At 34.1% G+C, this 16975-nt stretch overlaps 1 protein-coding gene across 1 annotated transcript in view; it reads right to left on the bottom strand.

Moving 5' to 3' along the window:
- The window catches only part of SLIT2 (slit guidance ligand 2), a 188185-nt gene that overhangs the window by 147639 nt on the left and 23571 nt on the right, over positions 1–16975 (bottom strand). The window contains exons 4-5 of the mRNA XM_036765066.1: positions 9757–9828; positions 2574–2645 (exon numbers count right to left, since the gene is read on the bottom strand). Of these exons, the coding sequence (XP_036620961.1) occupies positions 2574–2645; positions 9757–9828 (144 nt within the window). The remainder of the gene's footprint in view (positions 1–2573; positions 2646–9756; positions 9829–16975) is intronic.

Below are 16975 nucleotides of genomic sequence, written 5' to 3' on the forward strand. Positions count from 1 at the left end.
ATTCATTAAATTAGGTAAATTACTTCAAACTGGCTTTTATGTTTTCTCAAACTAAAGAAAAAGACATTCCAAGCTATAAATCAAGGCCTTTTTTCCAGAATCATCCATGACAGAGCAATGTCATATTAGCACTGTTTTTGCTGATGTGTACAATCCTAACTGAATAATAGTAAAGTGTTTTAAAACATGGAACTCAGTCCAGAAAGTTAACTTGACCATAAAATGGCATTTTAAAATGATATGAATTCTATAAATGATAAACCAACCAAAGCAGAGAAATTTAAATTTAGGGAAGATTGCTTCCAGTCTCACTGGAACTTCAGAATAATAGCACATAAGGTACAACACAGAACCTTCGACTATGGAGAAGGTACTCCATGATACCAAATTAGTGGCACTGAGATACCCTTTGTACCTTTTCCCTTTGAGTTCTCAGTGACACACTTTTGAAACCCAAAAGTTCATTCTCCATATTGGGAAATCTCTTCCTGAATCATTCTTGCAGCAAACCAAATAAATTGCAATGACTGAAATATGCATAAATGAATTTTAAACAAGTACACAACATAAAAACGTTAGTAAGGCAAATAGGCTCCAGTGGTTCTTTAGATACACAATACAAATCACAAAGAATCTTTAGAATGGATCTTTTAAAGCCATGATTACTATGTTTATTCAGCATCAAACCAGTTGCCACACTCAGAATCCCTGAATGAAAGAACCCAAAGAGATCTTAGAAATAATAATAGCTGGCATATATATGTATATATATATATATATATACACATATATGCATATATATGTACATATATATATGCATATGTGTGTGTGTATATATATATATATATATATGTATATGAGATACTTTATGGTTTGCAAAGCACTTTACAATGATATTCTTTGATCCTCACAGCAATCTTTCAAGAAAGGTACCATGGGTAATGGTTGCCCCATTTTTCAGATTAGGAAATAGGCTAAGAGATTAAGTGAGTAAATGATTTGTCCCCAGTTACATCACTAGGCAATTTTGAACTCCAGTCTCTCCTAACCACAAACTCATGACTCTTTTGACTATACTTCATTTCCATTCAGTTCTATGACTTTCATTTTATAGAGAGGATACTGAGGCTTAAAGATGCTAAATGGCTAGTAAGTGTCTGAGCTTGCTTTTAAATCTAGGTTTCTTGCCTGCAACTGTAGTGTTCTTTCCATTAAGTTGTATTAGATCAAATAAGTGAAACAATGTATTAATTCTGTAAAGATATAATATATGTCATCTAGATGAATTGGTCAGTTAGTACTACATCTGGTAGCTTCTCATAGAATAGTCCAGCTTAACCATATTATCTTATTTTCAAAGTTCTGTATATAAAGATGAAGGATCACACCTCTGGGAGATTATAATAACATCCACTATTAGAAAAGTTGCTTATGAATTTTAAAATAATCTTATTAAGACACTAAAATTGATACTGATAAATCAAAAAAGGTACCTAATCTAATATGTGATACATTTGTGCAAACCTTTTAAGTATATACTCTCTCTTTCTCTCTAAATGTATTCTGATAGGAAATAAAATATTCCTTTGGGAGATATACAATTACATTTGACAAAAAAGAAACAAAAAGCTTCTGGCAATGCTTTCATGTAGCCATTTTTTTGAATTACTGATTTTTTTAGCTCAAGATAATTTTGAGATATTTAAGATAACAAATTTAGTATTGGAAGAGATCTTAGAACTAATCTAGTCCAACTTCTTAAATTTACAGATGAGGCAGCTGAAGCCTGAGAAATCCAATGGCATGTAAAAATCACACTACAAGTAGAAGGGTCAGAAATCAAACCAGGATCCTCTGATTCCACATATGGTACTCTTTCCACCGTACAAAATAATACACATTAGCATCAAATAGTCAATGTCTAGTTTTAGGTTGCCTTTTTTCATCAAAATGTAATATAGACCATGTCTTTGGAAAGTATCTTTCAATTATCCTGGAAGAAATTTTAATGTCTATACTATAACAATTTCTAAACAGGTTTAAATATGTATTTATTAAATATATATTAATATATAAAATATATTTAAATATTAAATATGTATGTATGTATGTATGTATATGTGCCAACACAACCTTGCTTATAATAGTACTGGAGAGGTGGGTATGCTCTTAATATTACAAAGAATCTTGGAGGGTTAGTTAGGTTTGATAAGGTCTACTTGCAGGATGGTAATAAAATCATAAAGATTTCTCATTCATCATTTATGATGGCCAGTCAAAAAGACTTCCATTTGTTAATGAAATGTAACCTATATAAGAGTGCAAAGTAAACCATCTCTCATCATCCTCAAAACCAGTATTTTAAGATAAAACTTTCAAATTGAGAGACATAACTGAGCCCCTACCTTATTACCTTCTCTTCCATTAAGCACATGTGCGTGCAGCACACATACACCACACACACACACACACACACACACACACACACACACCCCTTTATAGTAGTACATGAACATCAAAATTAGACTCTTTAATAGATCAAACTGGCATGCAGTTTTACAGTAACTACTTACAAAGTCCTAAGTTTTGGCATATGGTTGAAACTTGCCACTGACAATCTAGTAATGTTGTTATTGTTGAGGGTGCTGTAAAACATGAAGAAATAAATTAGTTAATTTCAGACACAGAGATACACATATTAATATATTTCCAGTTCTAGAAAAAAATCTAAAGAAATACATGTATGATGGCCAATTTTCCTGAAGAGACATAGGCCATCTAACATATTATCAATTTATATTTTGTACTATTAAATAATTGTTTTGATTAAACCTACACACAGATATGAATATGGTTTGAATGAATCCACAAGTTTCTGGATGTGTGATTATGTATACTTTACTGAGTTTCATTGTGGGTGGCAAAGATGATGAAGATAATGGTAAATGTTGTAGGGACTGTGGAAGGACAAGAATACTAGTATATTGTGGGTGGAGATGTGCATTTGTTCATACTTTCTGGGAAACAATTTGGAAGTGTATCAGAAAGGTCAAAAAAATGTATAAAACCTTTAACTCAGCAATATCACTGCAAGGTTTATATCCTAAGCAGATCAAAGATCGGGAAAAGTTATATAGAGAGGAATATGTATGTACATGCACACATATTTATATATGTATATAAGATATATGTACATGTATATGTGTACATTTGCTTATGTACACACATATTTGTATATACTAATGTATACAAACAATGCATACACACATATGTATGTATATACACACACATACACATATATTTGGTGCATTTTGTGCAGTTGCAAAAAAAATTGGAAAGGACAGTTAATATCCATGGATGGATTGGGGAATGGTTGAATGACTTGCGGTATATGAATGCAATGAAATATATTTTTTTCACCATAAGAAATGACAAATAGGAAGACTTCAGAGAAACGTGGGAAGACTTACATGAAATGCTACAGAGACAAGAAAGCAGAATCAGGAAAATAATTCACATAATGACTACAACATTGTAAAGAAAATCAACAATGAAAGACTTCTAGACTCTCATCAATGCAGAGACCAATCAAGAATTTAAAGGAACCTTTGTAAAGTATGTCCCCTGCCTCCTGGCCAAAAAGTTGAATATAGATAAGGAATGCATTGTCAGTCCTGGCCAGTGTTGATTAATTTGTTTTGCTTAAATGTACCTTTTTTTTTTCACAAGGGAGGGTGCTACGGAGATGCGATGGGAGTTAGAGTTAGAGTCATTGGTAGGTGCTAAGTTTTTTTAAAGACCATAACAAAATAAAAAAAAAATAAAAGCATCAAGTAGAGTATACTTTACATTTTCTTTCCAAAAGACTACAAATATTTTTTGTCCAAGGAAAGGTGTTTGAGTGTTTTTAAAGCTACTGGTGTCTAGGTGCAAATTATAACATGCTTGGCTTTAAACATAACACTTCCCCAAAATGTAAAATTTCAGTCAATATTCATATACTGGCTACTATAATTCAGTCATATGGCTTTAAACTTACAATGTTTACAATTCATGACAATGGGCATACAAAAAGGACCATTTCTAAAGATCTTGCTTGCTTCCTTGCTGAGGAAATAGGCCACTATTCAATCTTGACTTATAACACCAATATTTGTGGTAAAATGCTTGAGTTATATTGGATGGAATGAAATTATATTCTTATAAAACTTTGCTAAAGGTTCAGTTGCATTGGCACTTACTAATCTAGCTTATTCTCTCTAGAGATGGGGCTGTTCCTCCTACTGCTAGTGCTGATAGAGACGGTGGTGGCATAGTGTCTGTGCTGATGGTAAGTAAGGTTTGTGATACCAAACATAAGGGTGGGTGGTCAGATTAATTGTGGTAGTAGAATACAGGTCAGTTGCTGCCCTAATAATGCAATTTCTGGCCTTATATTACTATTTCTCTCATATGTTTTATGTATTCTTATAAGTATATAAGCGTCCCTATCAATCTTAAGAGCTCTCTAAAGACAGTGTGCAGCTATTTTTTATATTTATCTTTCTCATGTTTAGTATAGTGACTTGTAGGGGAGCAAATACTTTGGCTTGGATTGAACAAACATATATTAAATACCTTAGATCTTTCTCTCCCAATGCAGACTGATGATTTCTCGGCAACTTAAAATCTTTAAGAGTTGCCTGGGCCATTGGGAAGTGAAGGTGCTTACCCAGGTTCACATAGTTTTCTCCTGACTCTGAGGCCAGCTCTCTAGGAACTACACTATTTGCCTCTCCTATATTGTCTGTTAGAGAAGTTTCCACGTCAAATCAAAAGGAACTGAGTTGATTAAATAACTTTTTTCCACTATGAAAATCTGAGATAATCTAACACAATGAACATTTTCAGAGTAGCTAACATATTAAAATATGACTTTGTGAATGAAATTGGTGAAATAGTAGTACAAATGAGACACTATTAATTTGGATGGGTTGTTACTGTTCTCCTCACTACAAGCAAATTTAAGTACTTCATAAATGTTTTCTGATGACAAAAGCTGCCTAATATCAATCTGAAGACGGTCTTCAAATTTTCTGCTTTAGGTAAAGAAGCAAAGCAAAACAAATTGTCTTTGAGGTTATGATTAGTGTTGGTACCCTATAAAATTATGTTTGTGTTAATAATTAGTAAACTTAACATCCATAATCAATGAAAGTAATTATGAATAACACAGCTCACATTTAGGTAGTCATAATACTTTCAAATCCCTCTCTTTCCAATAATCTGCATGTTAGGCAATATAGCTATCATTATTATCCCTAATTTTACAGATGAGAGTGAGGTTCAAAAAAGTTAAGTAACATGACAAAGTTCACATATGTAGTCTTATGTTAGATTCACAAAATTATGTAATTTGAAAAAGTGTGCTCTCTACTCAAAATGCCCAGGGAATTATCTAATGTAGAAGAGAACTTGGGCATATTCTGTATTTGACTTAACAATAACCTTAATGCTCATATATTCTAAATTGAAAATCAAGGTAATATTACTGGTATTTTATTTTCATTTCACATTAGTTAAAGTTTGATGAGCTATTTAAAACATACCCTGATAATTCTTTCTTTGTTTAGATGAAGGTAATAAGTACTCCTCTTCATGAAAACATTAGATCAGAAGAAAAAATGTAGCAAGACATATACATTTTTTGCATTGATAGTAATATTGTTCTTGGGAAGGCAATATCTGTGTCAGTGCACATAGTCTATGGTAACCATGTCTTCCAAAAATTTTTTTCCTGATGAGGATGGACAATCTGGCAAACAGTTCCTACGATCTCTTCAATACGAGGACACCTTTTAAAGGTACTGTTCACAAAATCTCATTGAAAGTATCTCTTCCACCCCCTCCCCCCAAAATCAAGACTATCCTAGTAAATATGTGATCTTCAGCTAGCTATCTACAGTATGCTTGAATACAAAATGTGGATGACTTCTAGAGATTATAGATAGTGCAGCTATATAGAAAAATTCCTAAGGGAGATACTTATGATTACTAAGTTAGGATTTTCATGCTGAATTCTCAAAAGGTTGCTATTAACATAGCTCCAATTCATCAGATGCTCTCATATGTATATTTCCCTTTCTAAGACAGTCCAAATAATGGCAGTCTTATTTTGAATACCTTGCTTTGCAATCGCTTCATAATGATGTTTCTGAGGTGGAGGTCATTTACAAGAAAAATGCAGCAATAAATTTATTGTATGAAGATGTTTTTACATCTCGACAACAATTTTACTTTCCCAACTATGGTACACCAAGATATCGATATACAGTGAAGTATTCAGTGGGAAACTATAGTTTCTCTCTTGAGAAATTTCTGCTCTTTTCATAATCTGTATCTGCATCAATGCATGGGCCCACTTGTACCACTCATCACCAATGGCTTGTGGTTAAAACAGTGATACCCTTCTTATTGCCTTATGGTTGCCAAAACAAATTTCAAAATTGAAAATTGTACTGAAGTAGAAAAAAGGTTAAAAACAGTACTTTGGGGAACTTGGTGATTCTACAAATGATTACATATTTTCTAGAGTTATGAGGGGAAGGGGGAAAAATAACACCTACCTTGGGCAATTCCTGTGTGAATGTCAGTGAATATAAATTCTCCAATGCACACAGAAACTCAGAGTCTTCCTTCCATATGAATTTCACTGACCATGTTTTGATTTACTTCATATAACTGTTATAAATACTTTTTTATTCTCTTAATTATTCCAATTCCTATTTCATAAGATTATAAGATCATACAAGCAAGCTTGAAGGAACCGAAGAGGCCATCTGGTACAAGCTTCTCATTCCCCAGTTGAGGAAACTGAGTCCCATGGAGGTGAAATGATTTGCAAAAGGTAGAAAGTGGCAGAAGTAGGTTTGAACCCAAGTCTTCTGTCTCTAGAGCCACTACTGCTCTTTACATTTTACCATTCCATTGAATAATATCATTTTTGTCTTTTAGTGTACATAAAGTGATATCAATCAGAATTTTAATGAATCACAAAATAAAATGACTATAGATATGAAGTCCTGATTAAAGATTTTTTCTTATATATATATATTATACATTTGTTATTATCATTAATGAAAATTCAAGTTTACATTAAAATTTAAGGAAAAAAGGGGGGTTTAGCTACATAGTATAATTCACAAAGTTACCCATAATTTCAAGACTCAAAAGCATTCCTCATTCATGGTTCACTTATATGCTATATGTATAAAAATATTGAAGATATGGACTACCAATGGATATGAGGTATTGATTGTAGAATCTCCAACATATTGTTGACTTGCAATGAGAAATTAACACAAGGATTATTACTAAATTTGGGAGAATTTTATGGAGCTAAATGTAAAAAGAGGATGTCACAATAATTGTGATTTCACAGAATACACATGACTTAGAATTCTTTATTTACTGGTGAAGAATTATATATAAATCTGAAACATTTGGAGGAAGAAATAGACAGGAGTTATATACGAGAAGAAGGTGTGGATGGGTTTGGGATATGTGGTATTAGTAGGGGTCCTCGAATTGAAGATATTACAGATTGACCCAAGTATTACATAGAGATGCATGAATGTATATGTGTGTATAATATTATCAATACCTTGAAAACTCATTTTGTTAACTAAACTTTCTCTCTTTGATTCTATTAATCAGCTGTCTTTCCCAGGACATATATTGAACATTTTATCTTGTGTTTTATACCAGTTTTTCTAGGTAGAATCACTATTTAGTGCATCCACTACCATGCCAAACAAAACATACTAAGTGAATGTGCTTCCAATAACTGGCTTTTCAAAATTACGTTTCCAAATTTTAGGAAATATAGACATATTCAATAGAGAAACTGCATTATTACAATAATTAAGAACAGAGTTATTTAACATTCCAAATGCATTTATATTTAGCATCTAAGAATAAATGTATGTATGTATACATATGTGTGTATATATATATATATATATATATATATATATATATATATATTTATAGGTTTAATTTAGTTAGCCAATGAGCATGCTTGCATGAAAATTAACTTGAAGTAATGTTGATTCTCTCTTAGGGGGGTCTCAGTTACAAATTTGGAGGAGATGAGGAGGAGGCTACATTCAATGGAATTTTATGTATATATATATATATATATATGTATGTATGTATGTATGTATGTATACATATATCCATACATACATTTTCAGGTACAAAATTTGGTTAGTTTGTCTGCCCTTTTGACACAATGCTACTACTATGACACAATGCTACTACAACACTAGTTTTGAAGTGTCAACAGGAATACTATTGTTTTTATTATTGTTGTCAAACAGTTTTATTGTAAACTGTAATTCGGAGAGCATGCTAAAACAGCAGTGTAGTCAATGAAATTTAAATCATGATTACTTTGAATCTGTTTCTTGGAGGTAAAGTTACAATGCTACTCAGGATTTTAGAAACAAGTTTCTAAAAACCTAGTGGAAATATGCAGAACAACTTATGTGACTAAGGAATATTAAATATCTCAATCATTAACAATTTCCTTACCACCAATTAACATGCTTTTACACACAGATTTTTTTAAAAGATCTATTAACACTTGGTAATTTAATTGACTCCATTAGTTTACTTAAGGGGATGAAACCAAATAATACAGGGCAGGGGGAGAACAAAATATACTACAAATAAAGCACTGACATGGAGCAGAAACCTACTGTTGCTGTATAAAGGCTGCTGAATCAATTAATTTGATTGACCACATTCTGTACCCTGAACTCAATTTATAAACTAGTCAGGAGAATTTTCTGAATTCTGGATAAATTCCAACGAAAAGACTGAAAATTCAAAGCCTCTCTTTGATTTTCTGACTATTTTGTTTGGGCTGAGGATGATTTAAAACACAGGGGAATGCTTTGCTGGGAGAGAGCAAAATTCTTTTGCCTTTCTTGAGTGTAAAAAATAGCCAGGATTGTAAGGTTGGCAGGAAAAAATATTTCTGGAATGTATGAGAGGCTTCAAATCCTTGGTAATTATATTTTCATTTTCACTGAAGTTACTATTTTGAGGTGAAGGGTTGCAAGTGTGCATTATTTTGTTATGTTTACTCCTTTGCCATATATTTCAAAAGAATAAATAAAGAATAAAGATTACAGTAGATCAATTCTTGTGTATATGCTGTCCACTTCAATACCAGCTCTATAGTCTCTAAAAAAACAAACTGGGTAGTTCAGAAAATAATTTGATTTGATCTAAACAATTAACTCAAAATCCTGTTACATTACCTTGTTGAAAAAATGGCATTTTTTCTTAGAAGAAAAAGTTATCTTGTCGCACAATACTATCAGTGTCAACAACATAATATCATAAACAAACGAACACCCAATGGCATCATTTGCAATTTTCTGCCACTTTGGGTTAATTGCATTCATCTCAATATATACCAATTTTGACTATCTACGAAATAGTTCTGTAAACAATTTATCTTGCTATACAAAGGAATACTTAAATGGCAGACTATGCGTGTATATTTGTACATTTCTTCAAATATACAAATAGGTATTTGCATATATGGTCAATACTAATATTTAGGGATCTTTTACAGCGGATATTAAGGTGTCCCTTCACTAGGTCATTTTGACACAAGAATTTCTGTTAGGAGATAAGCTCTTGCATTAGAACTCCCTAGATAGAAAGCTTCTTTTAAGAGTAAGAGATACAAGCAGTACTTACAGCACTTCCAGGTCCCGTAGAGCCCTAAATGCCCCATCTTCAATACAGCTGATCTGGTTGTAATCCAGTTGCCTGTTAAACAGATTAGGAGGATGTACGTAAAAAGGAAGGAACACTGGCAGTATTATGCCTACGAAAGTCTCCTCAAGAATCTATGAATCTAGGCTTCACTAACTGAAATGCTTTCCCAAATAAACTCATCTGCTTAAGAATGTCACACGCCATTCTGGCCTTGATGCCGCCACTGAAATCTCTTTTTGTTCTGAACTGTCTGTGCAAACAGCAGCCTTGGGAAAGCTCCAGTAAATAATAACTCCACCTTATATTAAATGCCATAGGAATGCAATTTCATTACATCAAGAAAAGCTATCCATTAAAAGCTCTCAGCGTCATCTTGCTGAAACAATTTCATTAAGGTAAAGGACTGTAAATCACTTAATGTCACATGCATCCCCTCAGTGACCTAACAGAATCCATTTATCAGAGGAGCCCAGCTGCATGTTAATTTCACTATCCTTGGCAAGAAAAAGCAAGAATACTTTGAGTTTTCTTTTTAAAAAGCTATTTCCTTCTAGAATTCCAAATCCAGAAACAGAAGAATCCTTCATATATGCCTTCCTTCCCCCAAGTGATATATTTTAGAAAGAATGGACCTATTCTATACTAAACTTGATTCTTCACTTAATTTGAATATTTCAAATTATCTGCATTGTAAACATGGCTACTTTTGAATTCTGTAACTTAAAAGTGTGCAATACAGATATCTAGGTTATACTTTCCTAATCTTCAAGTGACTAAATTTTTAAAAATAATTTCTTCCATTGGATGATATTACTTCATTTACAAACTCACGTTTCACATGTAGTAAATTCTAAGTGAAGATGGCTAAAATACATTTTATGTTCATACACTTCAGCACAGTAAAAACTTAAATATAGCACTTTACTCAAAATAGCAAAGTAACTGCTTTTCCCCTACTGAAGAGAAACCTAAATTATTTGTCCTGAATACAAAATTAAAGAGTAACCCAAACCTAGTAATTTTGAAGTGTCATTTCCTGTTTTTTTTTCTTTTTAAATTAACAGTATTTCCTTGTAAGTAAATAGGAATCCACTTTGTTGAAATAAACAGCCAAGTACAGAACCAACATGATCTTCACCATGAACAATCACTTTTCAGAAGGGTAGCCTAAGGAGTTGTTGCTTAAAGCAGGTGACTAGGTGCTTGAGGTTATTATTGTCCCAGGAAAGCAAGTATTTCAATAGCTCACTTGAAAGAGTAATGGAATGTTACTGAACTGGTACAAAAAAAGCATCAGCTTCAGATGCATAGATGAGTAAATGCCATTGTACAGGACTATGAATATGACCATAATACAAACACAATTGCCCTTCGTGTTTCTAATTTTGTATTAGCCACCAGGACTAATGCACATACTTGAGAGCTATTCTTGAAGCTTTGTTAAGTATATGACTGCAGGCTAAGTGCTTTCCTCATTAAAACAGTATATACCAGAACAATGATTTAAGCTACTGACTCCTCAGAATACTTCTTTAAATTTCTTATACATTTTATATATATATATGTGTGTGTGTGTGTGTGTGTGTGTGTGTGTGTATGTATAGATGTGGGCGTACACATATAGGAAGTTGATATGGTTTATATGAACATACATACATATATACCTATATATACATACACACATGTAGTGGTGTCAAGCTCAGATAGTAACAGGGGCCACTAAACTGTACATAAAGATGTCCGTGGGCCACATACGGACTTAGTTTAAAATGCAATATTATGCTTTATTGTATTTTTATTGTTAATTATTTCCCAATCACATTTTAATCTGTTTTGGGCTACACTTTGGAGTGGACCACTTGCAGCCTGTGGACCATGCATTTGACACCTCTGCAGCTATACATACATATATTATACATATACACACAGACTCACATATGCATGTGTGTAATATAACTTGTCCATATGTACATACATGTATAGAAATATGTACATGTATTTGTAGATATGCATGTGTGCTCATATACACACATACATATATATCTTGTGATATCATAATACATCTCATCTTGAAAGGTATCTGGAGTGGCCGCCATCATAAATGGGCACACCTTTACATGATGTAAATAGCACAACCTATGACATCCAATCTAAGATCAGTAATGCTACTCAGAAGGCATAGTTTTGTTCTTTTGTAACAAAAGGCTACCCCAAATGTGATCTACCACTTATGATACAGAGTACCAACATTGTTGCTTATGAGGAATTAATAAAAGAAGAATAATTTTATTTTCTAAGGCACCTTTTAAAGCAATCTGATGTGATTTTGGAGCCCCAACATTAAAAGACAAAGTTTGTACTCCTGAGTTCTCTTGTTTTTTTTTTTATAGATTAATCTCATTTAACAATTAAGTTAATAGCCCTTTTCTAAGAGTGCTAAAATATATCCATAGTACCATTCTCTAACCTCTAGTACAATTTATCAAAGCCATTTAAATTAGTACAATGGCATGAAATGTTACCCTTGACACAGTACAAAAGAGAAATTGTTTCCAGACAAATTGGCAAAATCTTTTAATGCCATCAAATTTGCCTAATGCAGTCAGCCTGCAGGTTAACCTGTAAAAGGGTGAGCCTTGTGTTTGCCCATATCTTATTATCCTTAGCTGTCAATGTATAAATCAGCACTGACGCAGGTTCTTTTAAATCATCCAGACTATAGACAGAGGGAAGGCTTAGCATCAAGGAAAGCACTGAAGCAAATCTTGTCTTACATGAAATAACTGAAAGGCAGATGACTTCTATTCAATGGGCACAAGTTGAGGCTAGTCAGAAAGGAAAAAAAAAAACTTTGTTGTTGTAGTTCTTTTTAAAAATGTCTATGTTTGCACAATAAATGTTCCTTTAAGCTACGGGTAGTAATCGAAATATTTCCATAGGTTTAATCACTATGGTATTATGGCCTTTTGGAGACACTGTGAATACAGTGCAGCCTTACTTGCCCATTCCTCTGGGAATGATGCTCTTTTAAAACCATTTTACAAATGTCAAAACAAATTAACGCAATCTTCATAAATCATGTAGGTCAGGGTTAGGATCCAACATCCAGCTCAGTGACAATATCCCTGATCAACTCCTTTATGTCTGCATGTCTATGACATAAACACCTGTAAGTACTACTTTTGTGGGGAGACCAGTGTGTCCAATTCTCCATTTTGGTGGTATTGGTATGGTGGTATTGCTGGTGACTGACCCAGACAGCATCCTCCCCAAACCACCACCACCTTCAAACAGCCAGTGTCATCCTGATATAAAAGAAGTCACTGATACTTGAGGATTGACTGAATATACTTGAATGTGTGAATGAGTTCCTTTGTGTTTAAACCTGTGGCTCTTACATGTGGTACATCACAGGATCAGACATCAACAGATTACAGATATAGAACTGTGAGGAATCTTAGGGGTGCAGCTAGCATAATACCTCCATTTTACAGATGAGCAAACTGAGATTCCAAGAGGTCAGTCAGTTGTCAATGAACAAAGATTAAACATAGAATAATGATGATAATAATAACAGCAGCTAACAATTGTATAGAGCTTTAAAGTTCACAAGACTCTAAGCAAATATTATTTCACAACCCCCCTTAGTGGTTAATGTTGTTATAAATTCCCATATTGTACATGAGGAGAGTGAGGCAGACAGAGGTTAAATGACTTGCTCAGCATTGTCTAACTAGTGTCTGAGGTTGGATTTGAACTCAGGTCTTTCTGACCTCAGGATAAACCCTTTATCCACTGGTTGTAGAGTGCAAACAGATAGTGATGCTTAGTATTTTATGTTCAACCTTTGGAACCATTTAAAAAAAATTGTCTATGTTGCCACCTAAAAGCAAAGTTGGCAATGATATATAATATGGAAAGATTGGGAGTGGGAGTAGCAGGGTCCTTAAAAAATGCCTTATCAAAATGACAGTACTAAAAAGTACACCAGATTTAATGCTTTCACGGTCATAAAAGGAGGGTAGGGGTGGTGAGGGACTCACATTAGGTATTCTGCCACCTGTGGTAAATTCAGCTGAGTACTCTTGGGGGTGGGAGGAGAGAAATATAGTATGGACATTTCTAGGCACTGACATTTCCTAAATGAATCAGGGAGCACAAAAAGTGACTGGGAGGTCCACAGATTACGGCAACAACGATCTGGACAAGGTAGAGTGAATTTTTATTATCAATCAGCAACCTTTTGAGGGAAGGTCTACAATTCCCTTCTCCTCTCACTTCCACATTTTCCCTCTTGCCTTCGTGAGGCTGTGGTGTCTTAATACCTGGAAATCATTGAAGCTAAGAGAGATCCTTTTCTGAAGAGGGTAGTTTAAACTGAGTCCTATTTACAGATCTGATGAATTCTACATATACTATGTACTCCAGGGACTCAGTTTTGAATTAAATATTGTTTTTAATAAATAATAAAGCATTTCTGATTTGATAGGCCCTCTTAGAGACTGCACTCTACTGGAAAGTTTGATAATGGTTCAGGTTTAGCTCTGCCCAAAAATGAGGAAAGAGTCAGACTATACAGGAGTCACTCAGTGATGGACTGTGCAGCTATAATCCAGGGATCAGCCTAGTTAAGTATGGAGGCTTATCACCAGGTAAGCTGCAGGGTGATGAATTTGGGGCCTTAAATAAGATACCTTTCAAAGCTACCCAGTACAGTACACAGTAAAGAAGCTGGAATTACTGTCTGGAGGAATTTACATCATTAGCAAAATCACAGATCTTTAAAATTCCATAGAATAAGCCCGGTGCCATTCTCATTATTCAGTGATACAGATGTCTCAATGCTTTAGTGCTTTTCACAATTTTAAGAATACTGGAAAAGAAGGAACACTGAATTATGTTCAAGGAAACTGATCAACTCTAAACCAGGAGGAGAGTGCCCTCTTAACAACAATGTTTTCTAATGGCTTGGAGAAGAGAAGTGGTAAGAATGACCAAACCAATTTTACCACTTAATCCCATCAATGGTGAGTTGGGACTAGTCACTTTTTGAAAATTAATTTCAACTTATCTCCTGGTCATGGTGGGATAAAAATTTCAGACTCTTCATGAACATTATAAGAAAGTATCTACCTTAACAATATTTGATCATTCATCCATTTTTATTCACCGAAAAGTATTTATGGAGCAAAACCCATGGGCAAGACCTTGCTCCTGCTAACAATGCAATAAAGAAGGTGACAACCACTCAACGAACCAAAGGACAAAGCAGACTGTGATAGGTGCAAGGATGTTTGAGGTCTGAATGATTAAAAGTGGCCAAAAGGGCCAAAAGGACTACGGCCTGAGAATTAGGAGTCTAAATAGCTGCAGAATTTTGGACAGGCCAAGTCACCACTCTAGCCCTCAATTTCTTCATATTTCAAATGAAGGATTTAGATTAGGGTTCACGTGGGGTCCACAGATTTCAATGAGTCAATAAACATGAATAAGAAAAAAATACATCTTTATTGCAATGAATGAGATAACATGTGAAGGATCTGCAAACCTTAAAACATCATATAAATATTAGCTATTATGAATATTAGCAATTACAAAGTAATTAGTTTCCTTTGTAATTGTATGTATTCTATTTTATGCATTTAAAAACATTCTGAGAAGGGATCCATAGGCCTCAGCTGAGACAAAGGGGCCAGGACACATAAAATGTTAAAAAGTCCTGGTTTAGACTATGTACTCTAAGATTCATTTATAAACACAAGGGCATATGCAGTTACACCCACATATTATTTACCTTTTTTACCAGTGCCTTTTTCTAAAACTCTGGCTGAGGATATGACATATCAAGTTTGCCTTTGTAGAATGGAACCACCTAACCACCCTTCAAGGTTGGTAGTACAAATATTATCATTCTCATTTTATAAATTAGTAAAAGTGTGTGGAGGAGAGGCATGGTTAGTCCTGAGTCTCTGTAGATGATGTGATTTCCCTTATTCTGAGTTCTTGCTGAGCCTGATAACCTTCCTTTGACTTAGATTCCCCAGGCCAGGTAGCAAGGGAAGTTTGAAGGAAGCCACTGGATCCTGTGGGGTGGCAGCCTGGTAGTTGGACAAGGGAAAGGAACTGGTCTAAAATTAGGCCTTTTATACTAGAGCAGGCAGAGGGGCGGCTCTATCAGTTCTACTCTTCAATGTCCTGTGCCCTCAAAATGTTCATGATTCACAATTCTTAGATACTTCCTAAATTAATATCTTGTCCAGAAACCTTATAGCCGGTATGATGGGTGGATTATTTACCAGCCGAATAAATAACTATACAAACTCAATTAGAAAGCTTTACAAAGTTCCTGTAGCCTTTGTGTTAGAATGCAGAAAAACAATTAGAAAAAAGGAAAAGTAAAACAAATAACTAACAATACAAAAAAACATTCTTTGAGAAGTCTAGTCCAGTCTAGATGAGCTGCAAAAATGTGTGAGGTTATCCCAACTGGGATTTGGGATTATTTGAAAATCAAGCCCCAACCTTCAGATGAGGAACCAAAGTATCTTTGATGAAATTTTCTCCCTCTAGATCTTAAAAGTGTGTGTTGGGCAATCTGAATAAAGGTTTAAATGGAGACCCAAAGTCAGCAGATGATAAGTATGAAAGTCTTTTAGAGAAAGGAAAAGCCATTGTAGATTGAATTGTCATGAAGGCCTTATGAGGGAAGTCAGAATTGAGTTGGTATTTGCAAAATAAGAAAGTAGCATTTATGTAGGTAAAGAGAAAGCATTAGCATTCAAAATAGGAGGTTGTGATGGTGAAAAGCATATTTGCGGCATAGTGAGTAGATCAGTTAGTTAGAGATGAGAGCCATTACAAGAGATTTCTAGAATACAGTGTTAGAAAGGTAGTTGTGGTTCAGATTGTGGAAGACCTTGATTGAAAAGTTCACTAGGGAATTTTGACTTTATTCTATGGTTAAGAGAGGATCACTGGCAGTTTTCAAGCATGGGAGTGACATCATAAAAGCAGTGTCTCAACTGTTAGTCCAGTGGCAATCTGCTACAAATATATGATAGCTTAAGGCTGGAGGAAAACTTATAAAGGTTCTGCAACAGTTTGGTAGTATGAGATGCAGTTTGAAGCTTCCAACTTTTTTCAGAACCCTTCTATTACTGTCTACTAGATTGAATGTTATGCAGACCACAGCAGGAAG

The sequence above is a fragment of the Trichosurus vulpecula genome, chromosome 6 (genome assembly GCF_011100635.1).
Source record: "Trichosurus vulpecula isolate mTriVul1 chromosome 6, mTriVul1.pri, whole genome shotgun sequence".
Lineage (NCBI taxonomy): Eukaryota > Metazoa > Chordata > Mammalia > Diprotodontia > Phalangeridae > Trichosurus > Trichosurus vulpecula.